The sequence below is a fragment of the Oryzias latipes genome, chromosome 18 (genome assembly GCF_053564925.1).
Source record: "Oryzias latipes strain Hd-rR chromosome 18, Olatipes_Hd-rR_3.1".
NCBI classification, from domain to species: Eukaryota; Metazoa; Chordata; class Actinopteri; order Beloniformes; family Adrianichthyidae; genus Oryzias; species Oryzias latipes.
Genome location: NC_136254.1, coordinates 33,789,414 through 33,805,840, shown reverse-complemented (window position 1 = coordinate 33,805,840; position 16,427 = coordinate 33,789,414). Strand labels below are relative to the sequence as shown.

The window sequence follows — 16,427 nt, the reverse complement described above, 5'->3', positions numbered from 1 at the left end:
ATACAGCGAGAAAAGAAGAGGAGACAGCACAGTCCCCTGTGGTGCCCCTACACTGCAGCTGAGGGTACTGGAGACAGACCCCCCATGCGGACATACTGCTCCCTGTTGGTCAAAACGTCCATGATCCAGGACACCAAGAATGGTTGCACAGTCATCCTGGTGAGCTTCTGCTGCAGCAGGTGAGGATGGATGGTGTTAAGGGCACAGGAGAAGTCAAAGAAAAGCATTCTCACAGCGTCACCTCCTTCATCCAGGTGAGAATAGGTGCAGTGTAGCAAGTAGAGGATTGTGTCCTCCACCCCTACTCTCTCCCTGTATGCGAACTGCAGTGGATCCTGATCTTTATTCTGAAAAGTCTCTTCAATCCTTGAAGACGAGCAAAGCAGCTTTGGAGAGATGGGATGCCTTCAGACCAGAGGAGGTTTCTGACCCTACATGAAGAAAACAAAGGATGGAAGAACCTGAACAGAACCAGAACCACAAACATGCAGAAATCCACAGAAAAGAAGCAGAAACACAACAGAACTCTGCTGCAGACATCATGAACCGAGACTGAGACAGGAGAGTAGAAGTCTGTTCTGCTGCTGTTACTCCTTCAGGTGACACTCCCCACAGATTTGCTGTAACCTGATCTCACATTGTAGTGTCATGATCGTCCACTAGGGGTCCCACGGAGCAGGAACTTTCCCCCCCATAACATCCACAGGACTGGATCTCTGGATGACTTTGAGTCAAAGACCAAAATCAGACATGAACAGCAGCTTTTCTGACATGAATAATGCAGTTATTGGTGCACCATAGGTGTGACCATGTTAATCACTTCAATGAAACTTGTCCATTCAGGAAAAAAGATCCAGACCATAAACGCAGGAGGGTTCATCTTTTTATTGATTTCACAGTTTTACCTTCACTGTTGTTTTTCTGCTGTGACATTTCTCTCTTAAATCCAGTGGTGGATCGTACATTACACACCTGGGCCTTCAGTAGAGCTACGTCTGAATCATTTAACCCTTCATGAACCATTTTTATTTCTCTAAATAAACTGGATAAACAAAACTAAAGAAATCTCACCATGCAACTACAGCCAGCACAAACACATTGAAAACAATCACATACATTATGAATATTATTTATTATGGTATTTATCATAATAAATGCCTTCACTTGGGTTTTCACCTTAAACCTAACTAAATCCTCCATGGAGTACATCACAGTCAGTCTGTTTAACCGATCCAGAAGTTCTCTGTGGATCTGTGTCAAACTGGACGAGGCTGCATGTGACTTCCTGAAACTTCTGTCCAATCAGAAGGTCTGAAAAGTGGGACATTGCATAGGCCTGCTAGAAGGCCCTGCTGACACCATCTCAAAATCTGATTGGTTGAAAGAAATGAATGACCGACATTGATTTCGCATCACAGGACCTTCAGAACAGAGAGTGAAGGTCCTTACCCTGCCTGGCAAAAAAGTACAGCTGAAATGCGATTGGTTAAATAGTCCAATGCAAAAATACGTCTGTCTGGAAGCAGCATAACCGTCATAAACACAATAAAAGGGAATGGACGGACCATTTGGGATGATTGAATGAGTATGCATGGACAAAATATTATTACTACATGTGTTAGGGTTACGTAATTATCGTTTGCTTACACGCTATAATCACCATAATATTATGGTCTGAATTCTATCTTTCAGTAAGAAAACAATGACGTGGGAAGGCAGAACTCCTCTGTGACAGACAAGCTCCTCTTTCTGCAAAGTCTGGCAAAAATTCTCATCTCCTGTGTGGTTCTTCTCTTTGTTAGGGAAAAGTCAGAACACTGACAACATGATTCAGTTATTTTTTAGGCCTTCAGAGAAGGTCTTGAAGGCCCTGACGGCCCACAACACATTGATTAAATACATAAATGTAAAAGTTTTGAACTGTGCGGTTTAAGAGTCTAAATATCAGAGCAGCTTCAGGAAAATAGCACCAAAAAAAATCACAGCTTAGTCCTATAATAAATACCAGGGACGGGTTATTCTTTCAGACAACACAATATCTCCCCTTTATGACACGACCTCTTGAGGTCACTTTCAGTTTGAAAAAACCCTGAGACTCTCAGGTTTCAACTGTCTGTCTGTGTTCATTTCACTTTGTTCTGGTAGAACTTCCAACATTTTAGCTCACAGACACCTTTGATGTTGTCTAGAAGAACACCAAGAACCACAGGAACCTGAACAGACCTGCTGTGGGTCGGTTCCTGAAGGAGAACATGAACCAAACTCTCAACACTTCAGATCAACCTGGATCAACACTTCAAACCACTGAGATCCACAAACATCGTCCTAAACCTCAGACCTTCAGACTTTACGGTGATCCAGCACACCTTCAGAGTTCAGGAGTTGAGAACCGCAGAAACAGATCCAGAAGGTTCTCCAGATAAATGAAGGAGTTCCAACCATCAGGCAGAAACGGGTCAGAACCAGAGCATCATCACGTCTTCATGGACCAGTTTCCATCCACGGTAACACAGCGGTGACGGGCGTGTAGCGTCTCCATGTGGCTGCAGCTTCAGAAAGTCTCTTCAATCCTTGAAGACGATCAAAGCAGCTTTGGAGAGATGGGATGTCTTCAGACCAGAGGAGGATTCTGACCCTACATGAAGAAAACAAAGGATGTTAGAAACTGAAGATTCCTGCAGAAAGATGAGAGATCAGAGAATTCAGGACTCACTTCTGGTTGTTTCCTCTGACAGACACAAACACAAACACCAGAGAGGATCACTGAGGGAAAAAGTCCAAGAAGGATCCAGAGAGCCGGTCTGGAGCGACTGATCCAGATCCGGTCTCCTCCTGGATCTGGAGTGGAGATGATGTCAACCTGGGATGTTTCCATGGTTGGAGCTCTGACTCCGTTTGGCTCTGAAACAAAGAGATGACATCATTTCCTGCCTGCTGTTCAGGACAAATGTTCTTCATGTGAGGGAGAACCTGCAGAGCAAACTCACCAACAACCAGCTGAACCGTCTCCCTGAAGTTCTTCCCAGGAATGAAGCATCTGTACTTCCCCTCATCCTGGAGCGACACGTTCCTGATCTTTAACGTCACGTCTCCTCGTTTTAGTCCGTCTTGGTCCAGAGACACTCTCGGGATCAACGACTCGTTCATGTGTTCAGTTATGGTCTGTCCATCCGAGTACAGATATACAAAACGCTTCATGTCCTCTTTGATCCACTCCACGCTGTGATCCTGCAGATCCTCCTGAGAGTCCAGGCGGCACGGCAGGATGACATCATCACCAGGAGCAGCAATGATTGGTTCACCTGGAAACAAAGAAAACAGGAAGAAACTTTTCTAAATCTGAGTCTTTACCTCCAAGTGAAAATGTCTTCTCAATGTTTGATTTCTGCTTCTAAAAGATCCAAAGTATTTCTGTCCACATAGATATCAGACCAAAGGACATGGGACTTTGATTGGACCAAAGACAAATCCTTTCAAAATAAAAGTCCAATCCAAACTAGAATCCAATCCAGAAATGAGTAAAGAGGATTAAAGCAATAGTCTTTTCTAATTCTATCTAAAGACACATTTCAATCAATGATTCCTGATGATTATTCATTTAGTCAAATGTTTTCAGTCTTTCACCTCATTTCTACCAAAACAGTTTCTACTTTAAAGTCTTTGATCACTGACTGAATCCTCAGTTTCTGAGGAACATTTGAGGAAAACAAACTAAAACATGGTTTGAAATATTCACAGCAGATGCATAGTTAGAAATTAACAGACTTTTACTTTGGTTTAAACTAAAAAAGGATAAAAGGTTCCAAGTACAAATAATCTGTGTGTCAAATCTTCCACATTTTAATCATTTTCTGTTTGTCTGAATACATTGAAACAACTTTCAACAATTCTGCAGAGAAGAAGCAGAAACAGACCAGAATTCATCCATCAGGACTGAACTAAGACTGAAACGCAGACTTGTTCAGAGTTTGTGAAGAGCAGAGACGTTAGACTTGGTAAACGGATGAGAAACTATGATGAACTGTCAGTAGATACTAGATCAGTCCTCTTATGGGTGGGAGTGGTCTAATGTTTGCTACTTGCTATTCTCCCACGACTTTCCAGCATCTTCAGGTTGACGAAGACGTCTGTGTTCGTTTCAACAATCAGGCGTCAACAGCTGATTGTATCAACGATGCACCAGCAGAAGATTTCAGACCAAAGTGGAGGAAAACAGTCAAAATGGAGAATGAGAAGAACTAGAAGGAGCTGCATTTCCAGAAGAAAATGCAGGGTTGAATGGTGTACTGCTGAATGAAAGCTGAATTAGCTGAAGAAATGGCTGAACTGTACTGGAAAAACCTTGAAAAGTTAAAGGTGCAAAACTCCTAGCAGGAATAAGCTGAAAAAGTTGAACATTGTAATAGTAGATTGGCTAAAATAGGTCAAGGTTTGTAGAAGGAGTTAAGCATTAAAGCTGAAACTTTTGAAAATGTGAAGATGTTGCTAATATGGCTAAAAGTTCTAGCACTGAAATCAGCATCATCAACTGACTCAAAAAAACACATTGTTTGAGAGTATCATATTGGTAAAAGCTACATGTTCTAAGTTGATAGAAAATCCACTTTTTTCAAAATGGCGGCTTTTCTATTAATTTTATCTCCATAGCAACACCCGCAAAACTGTAGTTGGTGTTGCCATCCCATAATAATTTCAAAACTTATATTGAAATACAATTTCTTATGAGCAGTTTAATGTTTGAACGGTGTTTCTAGCTAAAGGCATGTTGAAGTTACAATGGTTTAAAGAAACAAAGGTTTCAAGGATTCTCCATGTATTTTAATGGAGAAAAAATCTTGGAAAATCCTGGAATGTCTTGAAAAGTTCAAGGATTTCAAGGTCAAAAAAGTCATAGCTGGAATAAGTTGAAAGAGTTTAAAATTTTAATAGTTGAATGGATGAAAATTTTTTGAAGTGTCCGAACCGGGTCTCGAACCGGCAACCTCTTGTACCATAACTTCCCAATGTATTTTAATAGGGCAAAAGTTCCCGGAAAACCTGGAATATCTTAAAAAGTTGAACGATTGAAAAACTAAAAGTCATACCAGGAATAAGCTGAAAGAGCTGAACAATTTAAAAGTTGAATGGTTAAAAATTGTAGAAGGCGTTAAGTGCCGAAAAACGGCGGAAGATAGCATAAGAGGAAAACAAAGGGTTGAATACATTCAACAGCATTCAACCAATTAGCAGAACTATAGTACTGAGATAATTTCTCTTCCAGAGGATCAATAACATTTTAAAAAGTTCAATTCTATGGTAGTTAAATAAAGAGGCTCAACGCGCATGCTCACTCAGTTGATCTTAACCGGCAAATTCAATTCTATAAAATAACTTTATTGATCACAACGCTCCAAGACAAAACAGTGTAACTTAATAACAGGAAAAGAACAAGCCAGGGGGCGGCAAATTATTATTATTATTTATTTTTTAATATTATTTATTTTTTTTACTATTATTTTTGACTTTTAAAAAGAAAACAAAAAGTCTGACATTCAAAGAAAGAATGTTGTTCAGATTTTCCTCATTTTCTGTCCGTCTGAATACATTGAAACAAAGTTTCAACAATTCTCCTGAGAAGAAGCAGAAACACAACAGAACTCTGCAGCAAACATCTCTGAACCAAGAATGAAACTGAAAGACGGAGCTGCTGCTTTTAAAACCAGTAGGTGACGTGAAAAGTTTGAGGCCACTCCTCCAAGGCAGAACGGGAGGAGCCCCCACCAGAGTGCCACAAACCCGGCTTGTGTTCACCAACACAACATGCTCAAGCAAAAACTGTGCTTCAAGGGTTAGGCTGATTATTTTTATGGACTTTTACCCTCAAATTTAGAAAATAAAATCACCCGTACAGAGAAACTGTGTCAAATCTTCCAGATAGTCATCATTTTGTGTCTGAATCCATTGAAACAAACTTTCTCCAAATTCAGACGTTAGTTCATAGAATAGTCTTTAGAAAGAACCGCCACCATAAAAGGTGGAAGTTTCTAAACATCAAACAGAAACTTGAACTAAAGAACAGAACATTCATGAACTTACCTTCAACATGTAGACAGAACCAGAACCACACACATGCAGAAATCCACAGAGAAGAAGAACCAGAAACAGACGAGAACTCTGCTGCAGACATCCTGAACCGTGACTGAGGGAGGAAGACGAACACGCTGCTACTATTAAATAGGGTCGAGACGCTATATTCTGTTAGATCCCAGCCTGGAAGCCTACAATCGGCAAGTAGCACTCACAGGAGGCAATAGTCACACTCGTCACGCAAACGCACCAGCCCCGCCCACAACCGCCAAGCTGGTGCAGAAACTGCAGAGGGAAGCAACCATTACCGGAATGAACTTGGACCCGACTCCGGCGTGTGTCTGTCTTGGTTGTTTTATATCTTTTTGATAAGTTTTACACATAAAACAGTCACTTGTGGATTTCCAATCTTTAATGATCACTCTGGTGTCCAAAAATCTTTTCCACCGTTTCTTCTTGAATTCCTCGTTCCTCCGCCGCTCTCCCACCGACTGTGGAAAAAGACGTGGAAAACACGCCACTGTCGCCGCGGTAAAGAAGCGGGAACATCGAGCACCTAAAGACTTGTTTCGGTCATTTTACTGGAGCCGACGTCTGTGGAAGTGCGGTCTCGCTGAACTGGCCCAATGAGTGATATCACTATATATATCACTAAATAACTCATTGGTCTCGCCAGCCGGCACTGACTTTGCGCATGCGTGTTTCCATCCCAGTTTACGGTACAGACGCCCAGTGAGCTGAATAGACGGTATAAAGGCGCCTAAATTAAAAACACGCTTAAGGTTTTGGGCCGAAGAAGAGAAACATTTACTGAACACACTAAAGCTAAACTTTTACACCTTTTAAACGGAACTTTTTGAACATAAATTTGAATAAAAACAGGAACATGAATCCAGAATAACTCAAGTTAAACCTTAAATAATTTATAATATTTTGCCCTCCATAGAAATATATTCTGTCAAAATTATACAAATATGAACATGCTGCAGAACAAAAAAAAGAAAGCCTGAAAATACTAATAAGAAATAAATCAAATAACTTCGTTTTCTTTGCTCTTTTATCATTTTTTAGAGCATTTTTTTAGAGTTGGACTCCTGCTTCATTTTTAGCAATAATTTCTTGGTGAGTGACGTCCTGTGTGAGTCTTTGTGAAACATATCAGAGGGATTAGATCTAAAAAATAAAACTTATTGTGATTAATATGTTTAGGTCTTATAAAACATTAAAGACTAAATCATAGAACTCATTACTCCAAACATATTTGGCATTTGGGGGGCTCAAAGCCTACCAGAAATAACCTGTTTGTCTGAAATATAATCAATCAGACAGATTCTAAAAGTGAGATTTAACACTGAAAGAGTGTTTTGTGTTGTTGAGCAGACATGGAATAGAATCAAACAAAAATAAAGAAACTCCACGTAAAGAGAACATCTGTCACGTCAACTCTTTTTAAAGTTGCTTCATTTAAGGTGACGTCAAACTTTCACTGGATTATTGTTGGTAATGATGTTCATGATCATCTCATCAGGTTTGCTGGAGCCTGCGATCAGCTGATTGACACCTGTCATCGGTTTCAGGAGCTGTCAAACACCCACAGCCCCCCCCCCCCCCCGCACTGCCGAGGGATCAACCAACCTCTGTGACATGTCATTTAAATTATTTAGAAATGCCCAACAATAGTCAATATTATTAATAATAATAATAATGAACCAATAGTAAGTCAATAATAATAAATAATAACAATAAATTTAAATTACTAACTCAATAAATAATAATAGTAAATACTGAAAAAACAAAAAGTCCAAAAGTTAACAATAGATTTACATATAAATCAATGTAACACTGATGGTGTCAGGTTTCTGCTTTAAGAGGAGATCTGGAGCTCTTTGCATTAAAGAACTTTTACATGAGCACTTGAGTATTTTCATTTGTGTTCATCTTTTAAATCAACAGATTTTAGAAGATTGTCAATAAATTACAGCTGTAGTTGTTTTTACACAAATAATTATATTGTCATGCTGCTGAAGTACATTAATTAGACAATTCATTTTGTTTCAATATTCAAAGTAAACTTTATTGTTAATCTCTATAATACATACATAGAAATTTCAATTCCTTTTCTCTTCAAATTCCAGTCTAAACGCAGAATCTAACTTCAAATTACAGAATAAAATAAAATAAGACGAACAAATAGGGTAACTATAAATATTAAAAAATATTAAAAAGTGAATAAATAATAATAAATAAAGTCAAAAAATGAAAAAAATAAATAAAAAATTCTACCTGTGTGGAAAGGGACAGCAACACGTTCTTTCAGAGAATCCTGACATTATGAACACAGAATTTTACAGACAAAGAAAGAAAGAATGCAACATCCTGCATTCCATTCTGTTGCTGACACATCCAACTGGTGTGAGCACCCAGTGATAGGCACACTGGGTGCTCACAACCACTGGGTGCTCACAACCACTCACTCACCTGTGCGCACAGGCTATGCGGCTCACTGTGCAGTCAATCACTTGACACAGTGCTCTCTGACTGGTATTTATAGCAGCAGCTCCGTCTTCCAGTCTCATTCATGGTTCATGATGTCTGCAGCAGAGTTCTGTTCTGTTTCTGGTTCTAGTCTGTGGATTTCTGCATGTGTGTGGTTCTGGTTCTGTCTACATGTTGAAGGTAAGTTCATGAATGTTCTGTTCTTTAGTTCAAGTTTCTGTTTGATGTTTAGAAACTTCCACCTTTCATGGTGGCGGTTCTTTCTAAAGACTATTCAATGAACTAACGTCTGAATTTGGAGAAAGTTTCTTTCAATGGATTCAGACATAAAATGATGACAATCTGGAAGATTTGACACACAGTTACTTTCTAAGGGGAAATTTGGTAATTCTGTTTTGGTAATTTCAAAGTCAAAGTTCGTTAATTTATTCTACGGTGCATAAGTTATTAAAAAAAACTGCTGCAGAACAGTAAGGTTAGATCACGGTTAGGTTAGGTCATCAAACGCTTCATGATAGAAACTGCAGAATAGAACACAAACACTTAGAAATAGAGTAATTATATATTCATAGAAGACTGACTGATAAGACATTATTCTTCAAAGTCTACTTGTTTTTAAATTCCAACATCAGTTACAACATGACCCTCACTTTCCTAAACAGTTTTCTCCTTCCCAGCCCCCCCCCCCCATCCGCCGCCCCCTCCATGTCTACTTTACCACTGTTTGCTTGTTGCTTTACTACTTTGGTTGCAGTTGGATGTCAAGAGTAGAGAATTGGAGTTCAGCTGTGGCTGATGGGATGGATGTTTAGGGATGGCCAGACGATGTTTGTCTGTTTTTATGTTTGTGTAAACAGTAGTAATCATTAACGCTCGTATTATCCTCAGATATTAATAACACATCTGACCCCAATGGTAATAGGAGGGTTAAAATAATAACAAACTGGATTTTTCTGTTTTTCCTTTGTTTTTCTCCAGTATTGGCCTCCAGTCCAGTGCTGAGTTCCTAAATTTGTTGTCAGCTACCAAAAACTTATTTATTAAATAAATAAGCATAAAATCCCACATTTAGCTAAAAGCCTGCAGAAACAAAGAGGTCTTTAGGTGAATCAGTGGAGCATCAGGACTGAGGTGGAGCGTTCCACACTTTAGGAGCATCACCAGAAACATTTGATCCCCTTCAGTTTTTAATTGTGTTTGAGAAAAAAAACATAAAACCAGACCTGATGATCTTAGAGAACCTGAAGGTTTGAGGAATTCTAAAATATTACAGATCTGATGGTTCTGAAACAAAAAAGAAGCTTCATGTCTCAACATCAGAAAAAGGTTCCATCACCTGCCACTAGAGAGCGCCACATTAACAGCTTCTAATGGGACGGTCACCTGGTTGTGGGTCAGTGGATCTAAAACTGACACTAAAATAGCACAAAGGAAGATTTAAACTTTTGAAAGTCAGTGGGGTAAAGAATTATGGGGATCTCATGGTTCTAAAAAAATGGCTGATGTTTTGATTTTAAAAGATAAATTTCTTGGGGAAATCATCCATCACTACAGTGACCCTAACGGGCATTTAATTATTATGGTGCTGTTAATCTCCCAGAATGTGGTGATCATTTCTAATGTATATGGCTACAACTCTCCTTTGGAAAACAGGCAGTTATTTGATTTATGGGATGAAAAAATTAGTTTGTGGCTTAAAAAATATCCTGAGGCCTTTTTGATTTTTGGTGGTGATTTCAATGTTGTTAATGACAACACCTTAGATAGACACCCTCCTAAAAAACTAATCCAAACAATACGTATTTAGAAAATTTCATGGATAAATTTGAAATTGTGGATGTTTTTAGAGCATTTTATTCCCTTCGTTAAAATCATTTACTTGGCACACCAAAGATTATTCTAAACAATCTGGGATTGATTACTGGCTGACGTCAAGAAGAATTAATGTCACTAATATTGATGTGAATTCTCATCCAGCTCCTTTTTCTGACCATAAGATAGTCACCCTAAAGTTAACTCTCTCCCCAATGTCCCACATTCATGGCTGTTTGCTGGAAAATAAATAACAGTCTTCTGTCCCACAACACTGTAATAGCAATGACAAAAAAATAATCCAATCATACTGGGAAGAAGCTACTGAATTAAAAATATTCAGCCCTAAATGGGAATTATTAAAATTTGATATTGGGAAATTTATGAGATCTTATAGTAGTAACTTAGCAAAACTTAGAAGGAAAGAGGAAAATGAACTTTGCTCTAAAATTGCTGCCTTGTCTAATAAAAGCAGTGAGAACATCACTGAAAATGAGCTGATAGAACTTGGTGAATATCAGAACAAGCTGGAAGAGATGTATGAAAGGAAAACACAAGGTGCATTTATAAGATCTAGAGCAAAGTGGATGGAAGAGGGGGAACAATGTTCTTCCTATTTTTTTGGGCTAGAAAATTCTAATTTCAGCAATAACTCTCTGGATTCTCTTCAAATTACCGACAACATTGAAACAGATCATAAAATTTTTGGCTCTTTTTGCTCTGACTTTTACAACAAACTTTACTCCTCTAATTACTCCGAAATGAAAACGCGTGAGCTGCTAGATTCTATTAAACATTGTAAGATTATCAGTGAAACACATAAAAAACTCTGTGATGCCAGTATAACCTTAGAGGAAGTGCAAGATGCTATAATGATTCTAAAAAAGAACAAATCTCCCGGTAATGATGGATTGTCAAGTGAATTTTACAAAAACTTTTCAACAGAACTTAGTCCTTTTATCCTGGAGACGCTCACTGAAAGTATTAATCTGGGAAAACTACCCCCTACTCTGACACAAGGTGTTATATCACTAATACCCAAACCTAAAAAGAATAAACTTCAAATTGATAACTGGAGACCTATCTCGTTACTTAATAATGACTATAAAATTTTAGCTCTAATTTTAGCCAAAAGAATTAAACAAAGCTTAACATCTATTATAGACATGAATCCCAATCAGGATTCATGTCTAATAGACACATTACTAATAACATCAGATTAGTTTTAGATTTATTGGATTATTCCGAACTAATAAATGAGAATAGTTTTATTCTGTTTTTGGACTTTTCTAAAGCCTTTGATTGCCTAGAACATGAATTCATTTATTGATCTCTAGAAAAATTTGGGTTTGGACCATTTTTTATAAAAGCTATTAAAACTCTCTACAATAATTCTAACAGTACAATCAAACTTAAATATGGTACGTCTCCAAGATTTCAGGTGGGTAGGGGGGTACGCCAAGGCTGTCCAGTGAGCCCTTATTTATTCCTGCTGGCAGCTTTCATCCAGGAAAATAACATCCATGGCATTTCAGTCGCTGAGAAACAAATTCTTATGAGTCAATTTGCTGACGACACCACTCTTTTTCTGAAAAATTCAGATCAAATTCCCGTTGTAATCAACCTTATTCATAAATTCTCAGAAGCTTCTGGCCTTAAACTTAATATAAATAAATGTGAACTTTGACCTATTTCAGAATGCGATCACTCAGTCTTACATGGTATACCTGTAAAATCACAAATTACTTATCTTGGAATTATGATTTCTAAAAACACAGAGGATAGATGCAACTTAAATTTTAATCCCATAATTGAAAAGACCAAAAAGAGATTTAACCGCTGGCTTCAGAGGGACGAGTGCCCCCTTCAGAGGTCACTTTAAGAAGAAGAACTTTATTATCCAAAGCTGAAGGAATCTCCAGATTAACATATCCAGCACTTGCCCTCAATGTTAACACATCCACATGTAAAACCGTTGATAAAATGCTTTACAAATTTATTTGGAAAAATAAAACTCACTACATTAAAGATAAAGTGCTTTTGAACACAATAGACACAGGAGGACTTAATGTCTTAGATTTCACCTTAAATTTCACCTTTAAGATCAACTGGATTAACAAATTTCTTAGCAACCCAGATTCCTTATGGAATTTTATTCCAAACTATTTATTTTCTAAACTGGCTGGACTCCCTTTTCTTCTCCAATCTAACTAGAACATTCAAAAGTTGCCCATTAAATTAGCAAATTTTCACAAACAAATGCTTCTGGCCTGGTCTCTAATCTATAAACATTCATTTTCTCCTCACAAGACTGCTCAGGAGGGTGTTTAATGTCATATAATCAATTTTTGACCACTTATAATATTCCAGTTACCCCCAAAGAATTAGCAATAGTCATGGATGCTATTCCTAAAGGTGTTATAATGTTATTTAAAGGTCTTTTTCACCCTTTGCCCTCACATTCAGTCTCTTTATTTGAAACAAATATTGGTAAGACCTGCTTTACTACAAGAACATCTACAAGAAATAAAAAATAAGATCCCTGTTTCAGAAAGATATTGCAGTTGTTTCCCTTGTGACCCCCTGTTGGAGAACATTTGCCCCAGATGATGAATGGAAGAAAGTTTGGACTTTGTCCTCCAAATATTTTATTTCAAATAAACCCAGGGATGTTTGCTTTAAACTTCTTCACAGATGCTGCAGCCAAATCCTCATCACACACAGACATTGATAAAAACTGCTCCTTCTGTAAATTAGACACTGAAACAATTATACATCTTTTCTGGAAATGCCCCCCAACAGCAACCTTTAGGAAAGACTTTACCTCCTTTGTTCGATGTAAAGTTTATGAGAAATTTGATTTGGTATACAAGGATATATTATTTGGTTTTTATAGTGTTAATAATTCACTAAGAAGGGAATACTATTTAATTAACCTTTTGATAATACTAGCCAAATTCCACATTCATAAATGCAAATTTTCTGAAAAAAAGCCCTTATTCAAACTTTTTATGATTGAGTTAAACCAATATATCAAAGCAATAAAATATTCTTCCAACCCCAAAGCTATAAAAACCTTTGACACCCTGGAATTTTTTAAATGTACAGAATAGCAACTTACTGCTTTTTCTGCTCTTGTTTATAATTTTTGTTTTTTTCTCTTTTGTTCTTTATGTTCCCCTGGCACATTTTGTTACTCTTTGTTTTGTCTGTGTACTTAAAATTGACTTGAATTTGTATCCTGTATCTTCAATAAAGTTAAGAAAAAAAAACTTCATTCAGGAAAAAGCACCGGTGAGGCACAAGCCTTGTCAGTCCGTGTCTAAAGCTTGTTTCTTACCTGTGTGCAACTGAGTGGTCCACATTCATCTGTTGAAGAGGCAGCCGGTAAGAAAAGACTTTATCCGAGCGCTATAGCTGCGCGATCACTTGTTTCCTTGTTTGTTTGGTGTGTTGTGGGACCGGATTTAACTTGAGTTACTCTGGATTAATGTTCATGTTTTTATTCATATTTATGTTCAAAAAGTTCAGTTTAAAAAGTTTAAAAGTTTAGCTTTAGCAGAAAAGGATCTCAGCAAGCTGCTCAACGTTCTGAACAAGGAAGGGAGAAAAGATGGCATGAAAATGAACAAAAAGAAAACCAAAATCATGTGCAATGAAATAGCAAGGAAGAGGAGAAGGAAAGGAATAATTGTGGATGGAGAACAACTGGAGGAGGTGGATGAGTATAAGTATTTAGGAAGACTGCTAACACCAGGAAATGAGATGGAGAAAGAAATAGACGAGAGAGTAACATCCGCTTGGAAGAGATTTGGACAGTACAGCACGTTTCTGAGAGATCAAAAAATACCCATGAGCCTCAAGAGGAAGATCATGAACACTGTCATACTGCCATCAATGACGTATGGAGCTGAGACATGGTCACTTACCAACCGCCAAAGAGAGAAACTGGCAATCACCCAGAGGAGCATGGAACGATCAATGCTGGGTGTTACGAGGAGAGATAAAAATCAAATCAAATCAAAATCAATTTTATTTATATAGCACCTTTCATGACGAGAAGACAGCTCAAGGTGCTGTACATAAAAACAAAAACAAAAGCAATAAAATACAATAAAATACATTCAATTAGCCCCGCGCAATAAAATACACAAAGACAAACATCAGTGGATAATAAATTAGTGATTAAAGTAAAGAGAAAGCAGAATAAAGAGAAACCAGAATCAAGAGAAACCAGAAAGTGCCGTCTGCCCTGTCCTCCTCTCAGCAGGGGTGTCAGTATAGACCCAAACACCCCAGCCGAGGGTGAGAAAACACTCGAAAACAGTCTAATTAGAAATAAAAAGAATATTTGGTAAAATATCATAAATCTTGATTAAGCAAATAAAATGATAAAATGATAAAATGATGTGCAAAAACATCATAAGACGTAAAAAGAATGAAGAATAAATATGTGATAAAATATCATAAAATATAAGAATAGAAAATAGTAGATTAAACAAGTAAAATGCTAAAAATTATGTAGTAAAACATCATAAAACATAAAAAGGGATAAAATCTAATTAAAAGCTATTTTAAAAAGGTGTGTCTTTAGTTTCTTTTTAAAAACCTCCACAGTTGATGAAGCCCTCACATCTTCAGGTAGACCATTCCACAGACGAGGCCCGTAGTATCTAAATGAGGCCTCGCCGTGGTTTTTTGTCCTGACCCTGGGGACCTTCAGCAGGCCTGCACCTGAGGACCTAAGGGCTCTAGGAGGTTCATACGTTAAAAGCAAGTCGGATATAAAAGAAGGACCAACACCATGGACACTCTTAAAAACTATTAAAAGAATCTTAAAATCAATCCTGAAGCTGACGGGGAGCCAGTGCAAAGATTTTAAGATTGGTGTAATGTGCTCCCTCTTCCTGGTTCTCGTTAAAAGGCGTGCTGCAGAGTTCTGGACTAGCTGCACGCGATTGAGAGTGGCTTTCTTTACACCAGAAAGGAGGGCATTACAATAATCTATCCTTGATGTAATAAAAGCATGGATTAGGATTTCAGCACTGGCTCTGGAGAGAAAGGGTCTCACTCGGGCGATATTCCTTAGATGGTAAAATGCAGATTTAGTTAGTTGATTCACATGTTGGTCAAAGCTAAGATCTGCATCTAAAATCACACCGAGGTTCCTCACTGTGTCACGTGTAGTCATAGAGTGGGTTGACAGATAAGATTGGACCCTATCTCTCTCAGCCTCAGAACCGATTACCAAGACTTCAGTTTTGTCCCGATTGAGCTGCAAAAAGTTCTCTCCCATCCACATTTTAATGTCTAAAATACAATTTAAAAGGCCATCCAGGGGTCCAGTGTCATCAGGAGACACAGCTACATACAGTTGAGTGTCGTCGGCATAACTATGAAAGTTAATGCCGTGTCTCCTGATGACATCACCAAGCGGAAGCATGTAAAGATTAAAAAGTGTTGGGCCCAGGATGGAACCTTGGGGAACCCCACATGTCAGTTTATGCCTTTCAGATGAAAAATCATTTAGATTAATAATAAAATCTCTGTTTGTAAGGTAAGATTCAAACCAACTGAAAGCTGTACCAGTAATTCCAACCATGTCATGAAGTCTATTTAAAAGGATTGAATGGTCCACTGTGTCAAAGGCTGAACTCAGGTCCAGTAAAACTAGTACAGATACTTTCTTCATGTCAGCATTGGACCTGAGATCATTTAAGACCCTGACAAGTGCCATCTCTGTTGAGTGATGAGATCTAAAACCAGACTGAAACTTTTCTAAAATGTTATTTTCATTAATAAAATCATTCAGCTGAGTAAAAACAAGCTTTTCTAAAATTTTACTTAAAAATGACAGGTTGGATACCGGCCGGTAGTTATTTAAATTGGACACATCTAAACCACTTTTCTTCAGACTGGGCCTTACCAGAGCAGTCTTTAGAGATGCAGGAAAGACTCCAGCCTGAAGAGAGCAGTTCAAAATGTTTAGTAGCTCTTCCTCACATGATGTGAAAACTGACTTAAAAAGTGAGGTGGGGATGGGATCAAGAGAA

General features: G+C 37.9%; 2 protein-coding genes across 5 annotated transcripts in view; one reads left to right on the top strand and one right to left on the bottom strand.

The window, feature by feature from the left end:
• The window catches only part of LOC105357641 (myelin-oligodendrocyte glycoprotein), a 33,558-nt gene that overhangs the window by 8,844 nt on the left and 8,287 nt on the right, over positions 1 to 16,427 (top strand). The gene's annotated exons all lie outside the window — the stretch shown is intronic.
• On the bottom strand, positions 326 to 13,833 carry LOC111949256 (myelin-oligodendrocyte glycoprotein-like). Of its 3 annotated transcripts, none has more exons than XM_023965997.2 (4): positions 6,076 to 6,273; positions 2,988 to 3,302; positions 2,714 to 2,901; positions 326 to 431 (listed from the first exon to the last, which is right to left on the bottom strand). In XM_023965997.2, the coding sequence occupies exons 1-4, from the start codon at positions 6,164 to 6,166 to the stop codon at positions 408 to 410; spliced, it is 618 nt and encodes a 205-aa protein (XP_023821765.2). In that variant the 5' UTR covers positions 6,167 to 6,273; the 3' UTR covers positions 326 to 407. The 3 variants fall into 3 exon arrangements, with proteins under 3 accessions (XP_023821765.2, XP_078791972.1, XP_023821766.2); XM_078935846.1 differs by lacking the exons at positions 326 to 431; positions 6,076 to 6,273 and adding exons at positions 871 to 2,635; positions 13,715 to 13,833; XM_023965998.2 differs by lacking the exon at positions 326 to 431 and adding an exon at positions 871 to 2,635 and having other exon boundaries at positions 6,076 to 6,270.